Raw genomic sequence first — 14,957 nt, forward strand, 5'->3', positions numbered from 1 at the left:
CTCACTAGGAATACAAATCGCACAATATTTGGATATAAACTCTCTCAGTTTCTCTCTATGTTGTTCTTTCTCACTTGCTTGTTGTATATCTTCCTCACAAGTCCCCTATATATAGTGAAGGGGAGGAAGACTTCATCATAAAAATATAGTGGATGATTAATTGTTGTCATACTTTTCAAGACACTTTGAAAAATGCTACTCCAACTTTCTAAGTTAGACTTCATAATTCTCAAGAGTCAAGGAATAATAAGATTTTGGAATAACCATCATTAAATATACTCAATAATTCATCTACCAAAATTCATTGGTCTTGATTCCACATCAATTAATACTTAATAATAAGTGGTCACCGTAAGATTGAACCTAATCATGTCTAATAAAGAAAAGACCCGTGCATCCACTTTAGGCATGACATATTATCTATGTTCTTTACTCTCTCATGTTTCTAGCACTTTTTCAGAGGATTCTTGGATTATATACTCTAGTTCCACTTATCAAATGACCTTCTATTCTTCCCATTTCTCATCATATCACATTCCCTATGATAAACTGTTAGGAGTCGCACATTGGATAGCATAGCAAATTTAATGTGATATTTAAACTATGAGACTCTCTTACCTAATAGACTAATTTTTTAGGTTGGACTCTCCTCATGTATTTAAGTCCTAACATAAACACTACATAACCGTTGTTGATGGCTCTCATACATCAGTTTGCAGGTTTCAGTAATGTTAAACTTAGTCATTCAATAGAACAGAGATTTGCATTCAATAAATTTGCACAAATGTGCTTCACTGTTACCAACTTATCATCAAGGTAGTCAAAATCGCGATCCTACTCGTGAGATCGTACGAACTTACGATCTTCAACCTCCAACCCGTGCTCGATCTCAGTTTTGGGCACGCCTTTGTGAAATCGTGTGGGATCATCGTGTTGGAGCGTAGAATCGGTTGAATCGACGATCCCGTCGATCCCCACTCTTCTCCACCTCTTTCTGTCTCCCTTCTCTCTTGATCCAGGTGTAATGATTCGCAAGATGTAGGAAGAAAGTAGAAAGATAGGAAAAGGAAGCAAGATGTAAAGAGCATGAAGACGAAGAGCAGGGAGACAGATAAAACTTGTTCTCATCATGAGATCCAGCATAGCAGCCGTCTCAGATGAAGGAGAAATAGAAATGGCTAAAATGAAAGTTAGAAACCCTAATGGCAACCCTAGGGGAAATAAGGATTGGGCTTGGATATGGGCTTTATTACAAAAATAGTTATATTCTTAAAAAAATATTTATTATGTTACTGATTTATCCAATTTAACTAATATATCAAAAAAAAAAAAAAAAAAGATTTGATTGTAATATAAGCTTTTTTACAACTTAAGTTTTATTGTTAAAATATTGATTCTTTTATTAATTTATCTTATTTAACTAAGATACCCAAAAAATAAGGATTGGGATGTAATAGAGTTTTTTTACAAACTTAGTTTTATTCTTTAAAATATTTATAATTTTATTAATTTATCCTATTTAACTAGCATATCAGAAAATAAGGATTTGATTGTAATATAAGTTTTTTTACAATCTTAATTTTATTTTTTAAAATATTGATTCTTTCGCTAATTTATTTTATTAATCTAACATATCAAAAAAATAAGGATTGAGATGTAATGAGTTTTTTTACCAACTTAGTTTTATTCTTTAAAATATAAGTTTTTTACTCATTTATCTTATTTAGCTAGCATATCAAACAATAAGGATTGGGTTGTAATATATGATTTTTTTTTACTAACTTAATCTTATTCTTTTTGAACATTGGTTTATTTAATAATTTAACCTATTATATATATGTATATAAATGTATGAGTTTTTATGTATTTATTAATAAGTAGGATCTTACGAGTCGTGTTACGATCCTACATTTACGATCTTTGACTCCCCTCCCGATCTTAAGTAAAATCTCGATTTTAACTACCTTACTTATCATCACTGTTACATTTGAGGAAGACCAATTTTCTTTACTTTTTAAATATGTTTGACCTTAGTATAAAAACTGGATTGTAGTCATCATTAGTAATGTATAGAATTCTGCCAGTGATGAGGACCTACCATTTCTATAATTGATAGTTTGAATATTTCCCAAGTTCAAATTTTCAAAAGGTCATTTTTTGGCATTTTTAGTGTCCTCACTTCTCTAGTAAAAGTACATTTCCGCAGGTGTGAAGACAAAAAAGTATGAATATCTATTTTCATAGTTACAAATTTTTCATTTGTACCAATTTTTCATTTGTACCAATTTTTCATTAAACCAATAAATATTTAAACTAGTACTGAAAGACTATAAATATGAATCAAAATAGTCTTTGATATAAGGTTCCAGAAATCAGCCATAAAAAAGACTAACTTAAGATACATTTTATATATTTTGGGACTATACTGAATTTTCTAATTTTTCAGGGGTCAAATTGGTAAACTCAAAAAATTTGTAGGACAAAAATGGGTCCATACAAAATCTTTTTGTTGTAGGTAGTGTACTTATTCTAATAATTATCACAGTAGAAAAGGCTTGTTGAAAATGAATTAAAAAGATACATGTTTATTAGGTACAGAAAATATGCAATTTTTGTACTATAACAGTATAGAAAATATTTGAATATTTGAATGTGCTTTTTACCAGGCATCTGATATGGACATTTAGGTGGATCATCTTCTTAAGTAATTCTGTCTTTTGGCAACATTTTTTCCTGGATGCAAGATTATAAAGGAAACAGTTGCACTTTCATATTCTTTTTTTCATTTCTGAAAGTGATATTTCTGTGCATCAACAATCTCTAAACCAAATTTTTTCCATGACACATTTTAAAAAATCTTGAGTAACTGAGTAGCATTTACAGGTTTGACTTAATAATTATAATGAACATAGTTTTGGTGCCAAACATAGTATCATAACCTAAGATGAACAACAAGCCTTCTTATTTGACTCCACATTTGCTTCTTGGTCCCCTTGTAAAACAATAGTCTTTCCATTCTCAATACAGGCAGCATCCTGCTTATTGAGCTCTTGAGACATCATAACTTTCCGGCTTAATATGTTGTAGATTTCCTTTACAACTGTTTGAAAAGCAGCTGCTACATTTGACGAATCAAGCGCCGATGTCTCCATGAAGAACAAACCCTGTGCCTCAGCTAAAGCCGTGCCTTCAGCAGTAGTCACCTCCCTCGCATCCTTGAGATCTGACTTGTTCCCAACAAGTATCATGACAATGTTCATGTCAGAGTGAGCTGTTAAATAATACATCAGTCCACTTAATCCTCATTTCATCACATTCAAAACCAAAATAAGTGAGTAAATCCTTTTTAAGCAAGCAAAAAAATAAAGAAGTGGCCCATTAATATGCTTATGACTGAAAAACAGTTACTATTCATAATTGATACACAACCCAGTTTATTGCAAGGTGTATAGTTATGCATGTGTATATATACAACAATAACATAAAAGAAGAAAAAAAACGAGGAGACCTACATAAGATGAAGTCCAAAAGCAGAAAAGAGTACACTGAAACTATTGACTTTTGGTGAAGTGACTAAGTACCTTAAAAAACATGCAATTTAGAATTTAAGACCCGCATGATACAGCTGATAAGATAATGTTTCATGCACTTACAGGATAAAATCACCTTAACAGAAAGAATGAAGACTGTAATATTGTTTATCTAGATATATGGACATAGCAGTACGTCAGTACCCAATCGCCACTAAATTTCTGTATCATAAGATGGTTTTCTATACTGTACCAATACCAAATTGATTGACGAGCTAACAATTTCCTGAATCATTAAACTTAAAAGAAATAAGCATGAGAAAAACTTATGGTAAAGAAGGGTTCAAACATGAAGTCATAATTGTAATTCTTACTGTGAAGTTCATTAAGCCATCTGTCAATGCTATCAAACGTTAGGCGCCTGCTAATGTCGTACACTAGAAGTGCTCCAACTGCTCCCCGGTAATATGCAGATGTAACAGCTCTGAACCTCTCCTGCCCAGCTGTGTCCCATATTTGTGCTTTAACTTCCTTTCCATTAATATCCATCTTCTGAGTTTGGAACTCTACTCCTATAGTTGATTTTGAATTAGGATAAAACTCATCCCTGGCGAACCTTGCAAGTAAATTTGACTTCCCAACACCAGAATCACCAACTAAAACAATCTTGAAAAGGTAATCCTCAGTTTTCTCTTCATCATTAGATAAAGCCATCCGTCAATATTAAGGTTTGCCGGTGTGTAGAAACAGATCAACAGTGAATAATCACTATAGGCTGTGGCCTTTTCTAATCACCTAAGATGAAAAACAAAATGATAAAAAAACACAAACTGCTAACAATATTATCAAAATTTCAACTACGATTACAATCATTACATAAACTAAGTATTTAGAATCAGAAAGTGCTAAATTAACCTTATGCATTAAGGTAATTTTGGCACTTAACAAAGATATGGCGGGTACCTTATGAAGCAATAGTTGAATGTTTCTAGCATGCAGACCTGTATCCAACTATCAGCATCCAGCCCCTCAACTCAAATTAACCAAAACTTCCTGGAGTGGTATAAACAGGAGGGAAGGAGGTCAAGAAGAAAAAGTAGAATTTGCAAACATGACGATAATTATATGACCTCTATTGAAAATTAGAGTATTCCTAATGGTGTAATAAATATGTCAAGTTCTTTTTCCATAGTTGTTTCTCGAGAAAAATCTCACTTCAGGTGAGAATTAAATCAAAATGATAACCTTGCGCAAATATAAATGGAATTTGTTTCCATGACTGTTTACAATAATTTCTGATAAACTACATATCTAACAAAGTACAGTATATGTGATTGAGTTTTAAAAACGCATCAGGTAAGTCTCTACATTACGGTGCTATGTCATTTGGGTTAATTTTCTTATAGATATTGTTGATTTAGTGCACAAGTCTCCTGCCTAGTGGGACCTGGGGAGGGTAGATGTACGCAGCCTTATCCTCGCAAGCGAAGAGACTGTTTCCAGGATTTAAACCCATGACCTCCAGCTTGCAAGACAAACAACCTTATCGTTGCATCGAGACTCACCCTCTTATAGATATCTAGATATAAAAATTGCAGGAGGTAAAGTCAACAAATATAATACCTCACCCTCTTCTTCTTGTTTTCCACTCACCTCCCACTCAAGCTTACCCTTCGATTCAGTCTTTATAATATCAATCCCTGGTAATAAGTAAAAATTAATTAGATCAATACTACCAAGAAATAAAGTGATTTTCTTACATGAGACAAAATGATAAAACTTAAAACATTAGATAAGTGTCAGGTATATACATATGAGAACCAAAGCACAATACTAAATTCTGGCTATTTTTTTCCAGTTATAAAGCACTACTCAAAACAAACAAAAAATGAACTGAAAAATATAGGTCCAAGTAACCATTCATTAACACATTCTTCTATATTATTACAATAAATTCAGCTAGTATTGATGACACGACATGTAAGTGTTCCAATAATTTCATACAAAATTTGATATTTCATAATAACCACCTAATCCACAGTTACAAGGAACACGGTTACAGGGATGTGGTTCGTCACTCTTTACATTTTAACCACAAGACTTTCTTTAAGGCGAACTTAAATACACAGTACAAAGCGTTAATGTGCGAACCAAGTAATTACACACATGAATACAAAACCTTGTGATCATTGTAACCTAACTGGCATTAAAATTGGGGTGTGATGATGAAATCACAATCTACATTATAATAACGCAAACAATCAATCAAAATTTATGAAAGGAATTACAACATTACATATGCTCACAAGAAAATGAAATATAATACAATATAGAAAACTGATCAATCCAGTTAAGAAATTTTCGAAATGTGAAACTGAAATTTCATCATATTAAGGGCAAATTCACCCGATACACAACAATGAATCAAAATAGAGGTATAAAAAAACATGTATGAATTTTTTTGGCAGCGAAATGAAGTAGAAAATTAGAATACCTAATATATAGCATGAAGAGAAGGGATTGCGTAAGAGAAATGAAGAAAGGGGGTGATGGGTGTTTGCGCCTTTGGGTCAAACTCATGAACTCTATTTATTTTTGTTCTTTTTATTTATTAACTAAATTGAAATATATAATATAACTTTTTTTTTTGTACTAGATATTCCTCACAATTTTTGGTTAAAAAACTAATAGTTTCTGAGTATATGATTATCTCTCAATAAGTGTTGCTCATAGACCTTACATTACACCAACAGTTCATAACTCATTTGATAAATGATTTATTTATTTATGGTATGGAGAGGGGTTAAAGGTAAAGTTTTATTTATCACATGGTCTGGACCAATACAACTCATATTTTTAAATTCTGTCCTAGGAGTTGGTGTGGATAAATGTTTTAGGACCTATTTATGTATGGATCGATTTTTAGGTCTGGCTTTTATAGGAATCAAATCAAACCTATGTCGTTATGTGTTGCATACAAATACAATTTATGCAAGTGATGGAACCTTAACAAAAACTTAGCTATATCCCTCTCGTAATTTTTGTTTCATGCTTTGAAGTGTTAATTTTGTATTAAGCTTCACGCTTTCTTTTTATGATCTGGGCAAGGTTGTTTTAGCCTTATTATACGTTAAACATGATGGACATGGTTGATACAACTTTTTTTGGTATATAATTTATTTTGTGGTTATTTTTTGGTATATAATTGATACCATTTAATATCTCTAAAAAAAATTATAAAAATTGTGCAACTTAACAAGATGAATTGGTTGAGGTCCCTGGATCAATATGTATAAGTCTCTATCAATCCAAGAGTATAATATTTATGCACTATCAGTATAAAGATTTAATCCAGACATTACATCATTCATTTGTATTACTTTTCAAAATAATAATTAAATATGAATGATAAATGATGCAATGACAATATGTAATACTCATACATTATCAGTGCATACAACTTGTTGTTGTTGTTCTAATCATTCTTGTACTTGTATATGGGTTGTATCACCTTTCATGTAAAATGAAAACTGAAATTCACAGCACTCATCAAATCAATGCAAACCAGTTCATGTTTAAATGTATTGCCATGTTTCACAATCTGTATGATGTGAATGCTATACCACACCAAGGGTATATTACAATTTGCCACAAGAGTACTAGTTAAAATAGTTAGTTTTTTCCTCTATTTTATATTATTTTTTCAATCATGTAAAAAAAACTAACTAATGTGTCATGGCAAAATAAGGAACAGTGATGACAGAGTAATCCCAAATCTCAAGCCATCTTGAGAAATTCCCAGGTCCTGGTCCTGATTTTTATATTGGGAACTGTCCATCTGGAACAATATCATTAATATCATTCTCATAGGCTCATTCGCCTTCAAGTTCTGCGCCGAATTGCTCGAGTCGCTTGGCATCTTCTTCCAGATCTCGAACTAAAGCATGATTAACTAAACCATCATCCACACTGGCATGTATCTGTCTACCACCAAACCTGATAAAATAAATGAGGAAATGTAAGATCAGAGTTGAAATCCATGAGAAATGGTAAAAGATGCAAATGAGAAATTGAAGGGAAACAGGTATGGGGATGATCATCTAAAGAAAGTTGCCATGCCTAGGTAGATTTTGCTACTTATATGACTTCGCAAGTTGTTATAACACGGATAACGCAGAAATTGCACAAAAATAAAATGGATAACAATTAACATGTGAAGGATTAAATTACCATCTTCCATTCATCAACTCTATGCACTGCTGAGCATCTTTCCTATCCTTGAATTTTACCAAAACAACTCCCTGAGGATGATTCTCACATACCTGGAGGAAAAAAAACGGCAGGGAACATGAAACAGGCGAAGTCATACACTTAACTATAGTAGGTTGCATCAATAAAGGTATAGTAACAGCACTGCTACTGGTACAGAATATATGATACCGGGACACGAGATATGTATATAAAAATAAGAAAATGTAACCAATCAAGTATAAATCATAAGATAAATACAATTTCCACAACATTTTAACTACAAGTTTTCAACCAAACTGTCTAAAGTACATCAAGCAAGTAACGTATGCTGGAGCTCCAAGAAGACACATAATTTGAAGAGGTGAAGTAGCAATTGGTTTTATTTTAGTACCAAAGCTTTGTATTATTATTGGAATCCATAGTCACATGATACATGGTTCTCTTTGGTACGAGAATGTAATACGCAGTACATTACCTATCAAATACCACTATGTTTGGGGTATACTCAGTTGATTCATTCGATATGTTTTTTATACTTATATTATCACCACTAACTATAAATTATAAATAATTGAAAATATATATTAAAATACTTTATTTTATTTTCTTTGTCTAATTCCATGATTTTGATCAGTTGGGTTTCTATAGCTCCCGACATGACCGTTTATTCCTAAACAACCGTTCCTTCTAGGTTTAAATCAACCCTTGCTTCACCACAGGAGAAACACCACTGGATAAGATTATTTCTTGTTTATAGTAACTCATTCATGTAGGCCAGTGGATATCACCAATTACTCTTCATTTCTTTGTTCTTTCTTTAATTTAAATTGTAGATGAAAATCTGGTTCGTTCCTTGTCGAGAACCAATTTGCAAAAGAACCATGAAATGGTACGCAAGAAACAATACACGGTTCTCTACCAAAATGAGAGAATTGTGTTTCAATGGTGGAACATGCTCCAACTTTCTACTGAATAAACTAAGTCTCATCTTTTCTTCTATACCCACTCACCCACCTCAAAATTCTTATTTTCACCAAACTTTTTTTTTCTCAGTTCTTGTTGGCTCTTCAACGTCCACTACCATAAAGCACCATTACTCCTAAAGCTATCCGGTAGAACTTTCCTAAGAGTATGACAGTCAACTTGCATTCATAAATTACACTTAACACTTTTCCATTCATCTACCCAACTTCAATACTCTGTGTGGCATCCCCTCAATCTCCCTATCATTAATATAATTATAACATTCTTAAACATTACATTAATATCCAAATTACATGTTTAGCTTAGACATTCTGCATTGGGCATTATAAAATAAATGCACATTAGATAAATTAATAAATTATGTAAGATATTTTAAAAGTTTTGAGAACTATCATAGATGAACCTTTTAGATCCCTAAGAGAGTGGCTATCATAACCAGGAATCTTTAGCACACACGGAAATACATAACAAATAATAATGACAATTAAGATAGCAAAACTATATAAAACTACTATTTACTTGACTGATTTAACCAAAACCTTTGTCTAAGAGAGAGAGAGAATATGGAAAACAAAGTTATTAATTCTATTAATCTTCTCAGGCATGCAATCTAGATCAATTACCTTGACTGAATCCACAGGACCAAGTTTTGTACATTCCTCCTTAACATCTGCTTCTAGTTCTGAGCGTAAATTTTCATCAGCCTGCATAGGTTTGGTAATATCAGCAAAATGTCTAATATGAGAAATAGCACTCAATTGTCATCAGGAGTGGGCAAATTGAAATATGACTGTAGTATGAGATAAGCAGGACAATTTAATTTATACATAATTGTTTTGAGATGGAACTTTAACATAAATATACAAGTTAGAACTTTTTAAGACAATACATTTCAAGAGCAGGTTATTCTATATAACCATATCCAAAATGATTGAAAGATATGGTCACTTTTATAGCTTGTTCAGGTGTCATAAGTGTGTGTAGGCTAAAATACAAGCAAAAATAAGTAAAACCAACCCGTATTTCAGCTAGAGTGAACATATAACGCAGGACAACTGTTGTTGGAATTGAAACTTTTGAATCATCACGTCCTCCTGAGCCACACAATGAAATGCACGTTACTACAAGGGATGCACAGTAAAAAATCATTCTGAAAATGAATCTGAAAACCCTCAAATCAGCCGAAAAAAATCTAAATATCTGATACAAATGACATTGTAAAGGTTTTTCAATGTAACATGTGAGCATTGCATGCTTTCTAGATTCACCATCATCAGAAACAAACCATACATTAGAAATACATTCTAGCTGGAATCTATCTAAATGATTCTTAACATTTGCAATTCAATGCCTCCACCATTTAAAGACCAAGATATACAAACTTCAACACAAATTTAACTATTTAGTTTCAAAACGCACTCGGGAAACTCTAGAAGCACACACACGTCACTCATAAAACCTTACAGTTACAGCAACCCAATTTTTTTTTCTTCTCCAATGATTGATATTAAAAGTAGCATATATATATTTCAAACATATGAAACGGATCTTCCACCAAAATTTCAGATATGGGCGGGGGTAAATTGACACAGGTGAAAGAATTTAACCATTTGCACCATCTAGTAACTTACTAAAAAGTCCACTAGAGGCTAAATCAGTATTGAACATCAATTTTAAATATATTAGATGACAAAAAGGAAATTAGGCAAAAATAAAGTTTGAACTAGGAAGCAAATCAATCAGTTTTTTGAAATATCAACTACAAAAGGTTGAGATTAAGATACCCCATCCAAGCATTTTTTCTTCCACCCTTTTCAATTTCTTCTTCTTTTTATTGTCCACTTGCTTAGCTTTAAACGTTTCTCCTGCATATTTGAAGAAGGCTCCATCAAGCAACAGCAGGCATGATAAACATCTAAACTATGTAGCTCACACATGGGTCTGCATTGCTATAAGTGCACTATTATCAGAAATTGCCATATGAAGCATTGCAAATCAAATGATGTTTACCTTTCTGCTCAAATTTAGCCTGGCTGACTGACATGAGAGTCTTGCCACCAGGGCGAAATGGTGCTCCATCCAAAAGTTGGGTTGCCAAAGCCACTGATGGTTCCTAAAATACAAAAACATAGTGAAGAACTAGTTGCATCCACACGACCACACCTCTATCACAAGCAGGAAAAAAGGGAAAAGGTACCTTAAGATATGTAACCAGAGCATCCCCCTTTTTCTTTCCTGTCTGTTTATCAACATAGAGCTTGACACGAGGCCTTTTGGTTTCTGGGTCCTATTACCAACAAAATCATGCATTCATATGAAGCCAGAATGAGCCACAAAATACTCAGATAGTTCGTCTTCCATTTTTATGAGCATTAACAGACTGTTGCCCAATGATGATTTGTTTATTTTACGGAATGGCCTTTAGTAAAGCACTATGAGTGAGAATTAAATTGTAAGAGATGTTTGGCCTTGTGTTATTCACTTTTCCTTTGGGTATTGACAAGAGCATGTGCCCAGAAAAGGGAAAGATAAGGCTCTCCAAATTCTCATCACAAATGTGTCTTCCTATCAAAATTCACAGTATAAAAGAAAGCATTTAAAAGACAAATATGTATGCAATATATTTTTCTCTTCCATGTGCAGAAATGTTAATCCATACTTTGGATGTATTGTACATTTGTATAGCCATCATACCATTAATATTATACTTTCCCTCTCCAACAGTGCTTTCCCTTACATAAATATAACAGTTACTTTTAAGATGCATTCCAAACATGAAAAAGTAACATATACTCATGATCTGTGGTTGAACTTTATATGATATTATCATTGAATAGATAATAGATAATGCAGGAAAATATAAATACCTCCTTTATAATTCCACACTTGGAGAATACCTCCACAACCTACAATATATTACTCATGTTAATTCTTGCAATAATAACTATTTTTAGGCAAATGTAGATAAAAGTAAAGGCTTACTTCATCAGTGGTAACATCCTCAGGCAACCCAGTAACATAAACATGTGTATTGATCTTTAACTCAAACCAACTATCAGGAGGTTTATTAGCTTCCTGAAACAGAACAAGGTCAACGGGGGATCCTTTGTCTACCAAAAAATGTACTAGCTAAGACAAATGGGTGCAGGTGAAACCATTTTTATAAACAAGATGGAAAGAAAAGGGGAACCTTCTTCTCAACTGGTTTATCTGAAAGCTTCCTCTTTTTATCCTCAGCCATATCTGTATTATTATCTTCTTCCTTTAAGGGAACTGTAGAAACACTCAATTTTAAACTATCTTCAAACTTTTCAGAGGCTTCAAGATCAGTCACTGTTGTAAAAACTTCCTCTTCATGCAAAAAGGTCATCTCTTCAAGCCCATAAGGCAAATTGCTGCCAGGCGTATCCTCCTACCACACAACAACTTCATTAATTCCACCAAAAAAATTAGTTTCTTAAATCCCACCAAATAAAGAAAAACAACATTCAAAATGCATTCAATAATCAACAACCTTGACTTGTATGGCCAAAAAATAAATACAGGGGACTATTGCGATGAACATAACAGACTGAAAGGTTGAGAAGAAGACATTCTCATTTCTGAGTACTGTAATAAAGGGCATCCCAGTGCACGAGCATCACAACGGCAATAAAAAGGAAAAAAACAAACACCACAAAATTCACACAAAATGAATATGACAATCAGAAACCAAATAAAAAACAGAAATAATCAAGTCCAAGTAAAAAAATCAACTGCTACAGAATATCAAGTACAGAAGCTTTTCAGATTTTAAGAATATATGTAAATGTTTAACCGTTAAGTGCAAATGTAAAGAGAATCGAAGGAGAGAAAGAATGAGAGTAGAGAGAAAAAATGCAATCTGAAACCTATTCTATAATCTGAGTTTGTGCTCAGTCACAGTTTATATACAGTGATGTGAAGCTATGACAACAGCTGGCAGTTGTAATCGCCTGCCTAGACAAGTTGCCGGGGTTTAGCTAGCCTAGTACAGGTTGTAGAGTAGTAGGCATATACTCTAATAAAATAAATAGATTTAGCATGGCCAAAAATGAAAAGAAATGCAAATTAAAACTTTGAAAAATGTAGAAGCAGCCCTACAAACCACATAACTTGGTTGGAGAAACAGTTAACAGTTTAATAACTTGTTAAACCAGCTAAACCCCTCGCATCATAGTTTAGTTAACCATTTAGCTTAACTTGGTTTAATAATAAAGAGATTACAAAAAATCAATGAAGAGAATAATAGTAAAAGTTATTATTACTATAACATACAAACAATGTAAATATAATGTACTGGACCAACCTGGGGAACCCAGACCCTGAGGTTCTTATCCCACTTATATTTAGTCCCATCATCATCAGTAAACTCTTCTTCACCCTCAGGTGGTGTCGTGGGTCTCTCCGGATCTGCTTCGCCCACATTGCCAGAAAAGGATCCAACTTGTGAATCTTCCACTTGTGCCTCTGCCTCCTTAATTTCGTTTTGCCATCTTTCAAACTCATCAATATCATTGGCAGACCCTACAAAACAAGTCACCCCCTGAGATCCACCAATAACACTACCGCAATAATAAACACTGCACACGTTACCTGCTGCAGTTGAAGAATGAGGCTCCTGGTGGTGGTTATTAATTTGTTCCCATAATTCAGGAATTGAGGACAAGGGCTGCCATTCAGTTCTTCCTTCAGACCACACAAATGTATCTTTCAATATGTATCCATTTACGAAATGCTCTGTCAACATCAAATGAAACAGTTCTATTTAGTAATTTTTACTTTTCCAAGAGTATCTCCCCATTGCCGTGTGAGAAACTAACCTTGACAAGTATTGCCACGAGTCTGTTTGGGAGATGAATTTTAGAGGGGGAAGAAGGGAAAAGAAAGGCTTCATAGTCATCTCACATGCGTATTTCATGGCTCTGAAGTCTTCCATTTTCCTTCTATCCCCTCCAAAGTCCAACTCGCTAACGGACCCTAAGCGTGATTCTCCTAACAATACTTTTCTATATACATAAATCTAATAATGGAGAGGGCAAGCCTTGCCACAACAGTAGCTTTCTGCTTAGTGACAGGATGTCACATGTTCAAAGTCTGGAAACAGTCTCGTCACATGTTCAAAGTCTCGAAACAGTCTCGTCGCATGTAGAATAAGACTATGTACATCTACCCTCCCGAAACTCAAGTACGTGGGAGCCTTGTGCCCTAATAAACTTTTCTACCTAAATCTAGAAATGAAACACGGCACCACTTATTTAAGAGACTGAAGGCCCTTCTACTTATTCAAACACACATTATAACAAAAAAAAACTAAAAATATGTTTATTTGAAAAAGTAAACAGAAAATGATTAAGCGTTGAAATGAAATACGTGACCAATTAAGAATAACTAACCGCGAAGCTCAGAGAAAACGTAAGGGCCAATTTCCTGTTGATTTTCTCCAAGAACATACCATCCCGTTTCAGTAACCTTTGCACTATCCTCTACATGCGAATAATCAAGAGCGTGTTGAGTCTCGTGCTCTTTCTGGGACGACATCGTTTTGCCCTATTAGTTTCTGCTGTGTTCATCACACAATTTACAGAGATGGGTCGAGAAGGAACGGAGAACAGAAACAAAATAGGTTCACACAAAAAACTAATATTCATTAACAACAAAAAACTAATAAATAAATAAGATTTTAAATTAATAATCTATATCTATACTAATATATAAAGCAAAAACTTAAAATAACGAAAGTAATTTTTATTGTCTATTTTACCCTTCATTATATTTTACATTATAAGCCTTAAATCCTTATTTTTTTACACTTCACTATTAAGGTGTCAATTTAAATAAATGTGTCAAAACTGAATTCTTGATCTAAGACATTTGAATCATAAATTCCATATAGCCCAAAATTTTGTAGGTAATTAATCGTGTTACATAGTATTATGGCCAAACCGTAAAAATTATCTATAAAAAAACTTTTATCATTCCAAACTAAGTAAACTTTTAGACATGATTCCATATAGCCCAAAATTTTGTAGGTAATTAATCGTGTTACATAGTATTATGGCCAAACCGTAAAAATTATCTATAAAAAAACTTTTATCATTCCAAACTAAGTAAACTTTTAGACATGATTCCATATAGCCCAAAATTTTGTAGGTAATTAATCGTGTTACATAG

At 33.2% G+C, this 14,957-nt stretch overlaps 2 protein-coding genes across 5 annotated transcripts; both read right to left on the reverse strand.

Moving 5' to 3' along the window:
- LOC109345366 (ras-related protein RABA5a-like) lies at positions 2,761–6,120 on the reverse strand. Of its 3 annotated transcripts, XM_019584329.1 has the most exons (5): positions 6,025–6,120; positions 5,154–5,230; positions 4,494–4,583; positions 3,905–4,324; positions 2,761–3,271 (listed from the first exon to the last, which is right to left on the reverse strand). In XM_019584329.1, the coding sequence occupies exons 4-5, from the start codon at positions 4,242–4,244 to the stop codon at positions 2,940–2,942; spliced, it is 672 nt and encodes a 223-aa protein (XP_019439874.1). In that variant the 5' UTR covers positions 4,245–4,324; positions 4,494–4,583; positions 5,154–5,230; positions 6,025–6,120; the 3' UTR covers positions 2,761–2,939. The 3 variants fall into 3 exon arrangements, with proteins under 3 accessions (XP_019439874.1, XP_019439873.1, XP_019439872.1); XM_019584328.1 differs by lacking the exon at positions 6,025–6,120 and having other exon boundaries at positions 3,905–4,325; positions 5,154–5,799; XM_019584327.1 differs by lacking the exons at positions 5,154–5,230; positions 6,025–6,120 and having other exon boundaries at positions 3,905–4,325; positions 4,494–4,587.
- On the reverse strand, positions 7,055–14,422 carry LOC109345367 (splicing factor U2AF-associated protein 2-like). Of its 2 annotated transcripts, XM_019584331.1 has the most exons (13): positions 14,180–14,420; positions 13,380–13,523; positions 13,093–13,310; positions 11,956–12,177; positions 11,748–11,840; positions 11,633–11,671; positions 10,963–11,052; positions 10,776–10,878; positions 10,550–10,630; positions 9,783–9,859; positions 9,389–9,469; positions 7,761–7,852; positions 7,055–7,526 (listed from the first exon to the last, which is right to left on the reverse strand). In XM_019584331.1, exons 1-13 carry the CDS (start codon positions 14,322–14,324, stop codon positions 7,403–7,405), a joined length of 1,509 nt encoding a protein of 502 aa, XP_019439876.1. In that variant the 5' UTR covers positions 14,325–14,420; the 3' UTR covers positions 7,055–7,402. The 2 variants fall into 2 exon arrangements, with proteins under 2 accessions (XP_019439876.1, XP_019439875.1); XM_019584330.1 differs by having other exon boundaries at positions 13,093–13,523; positions 14,180–14,422.

Source organism: Lupinus angustifolius, chromosome LG04 (assembly GCF_001865875.1).
Source record: "Lupinus angustifolius cultivar Tanjil chromosome LG04, LupAngTanjil_v1.0, whole genome shotgun sequence".
Classification (NCBI taxonomy): domain Eukaryota; kingdom Viridiplantae; phylum Streptophyta; class Magnoliopsida; order Fabales; family Fabaceae; genus Lupinus; species Lupinus angustifolius.

Excerpts from the sequence above, each read along its gene's own strand:
- LOC109345366 (XM_019584329.1), bottom strand. The coding sequence starts at position 4,244 with ATGGCTTTATCTAATGATGAAGAGAAAACTGAGGATTACCTTTTCAAG. Across the intron at positions 3,272-3,904 it reads ATGGCTTAATGAACTTCACA|CTCACTCTGACATGAACATT; the intron begins GTAAGAATTACA and ends ATTATTTAACAG.
- LOC109345367 (XM_019584330.1), bottom strand. The coding sequence starts at position 14,324 with ATGTCGTCCCAGAAAGAGCACGAGACTCAACACGCTCTTGATTATTCG. Across the intron at positions 12,178-13,092 it reads TCAGGGTCTGGGTTCCCCAG|GAGGATACGCCTGGCAGCAA; the intron begins GTTGGTCCAGTA and ends GTTGTGTGGTAG. Across the intron at positions 10,631-10,775 it reads GGCTAAATTTGAGCAGAAAG|GAGAAACGTTTAAAGCTAAG; the intron begins GTAAACATCATT and ends TCAAATATGCAG.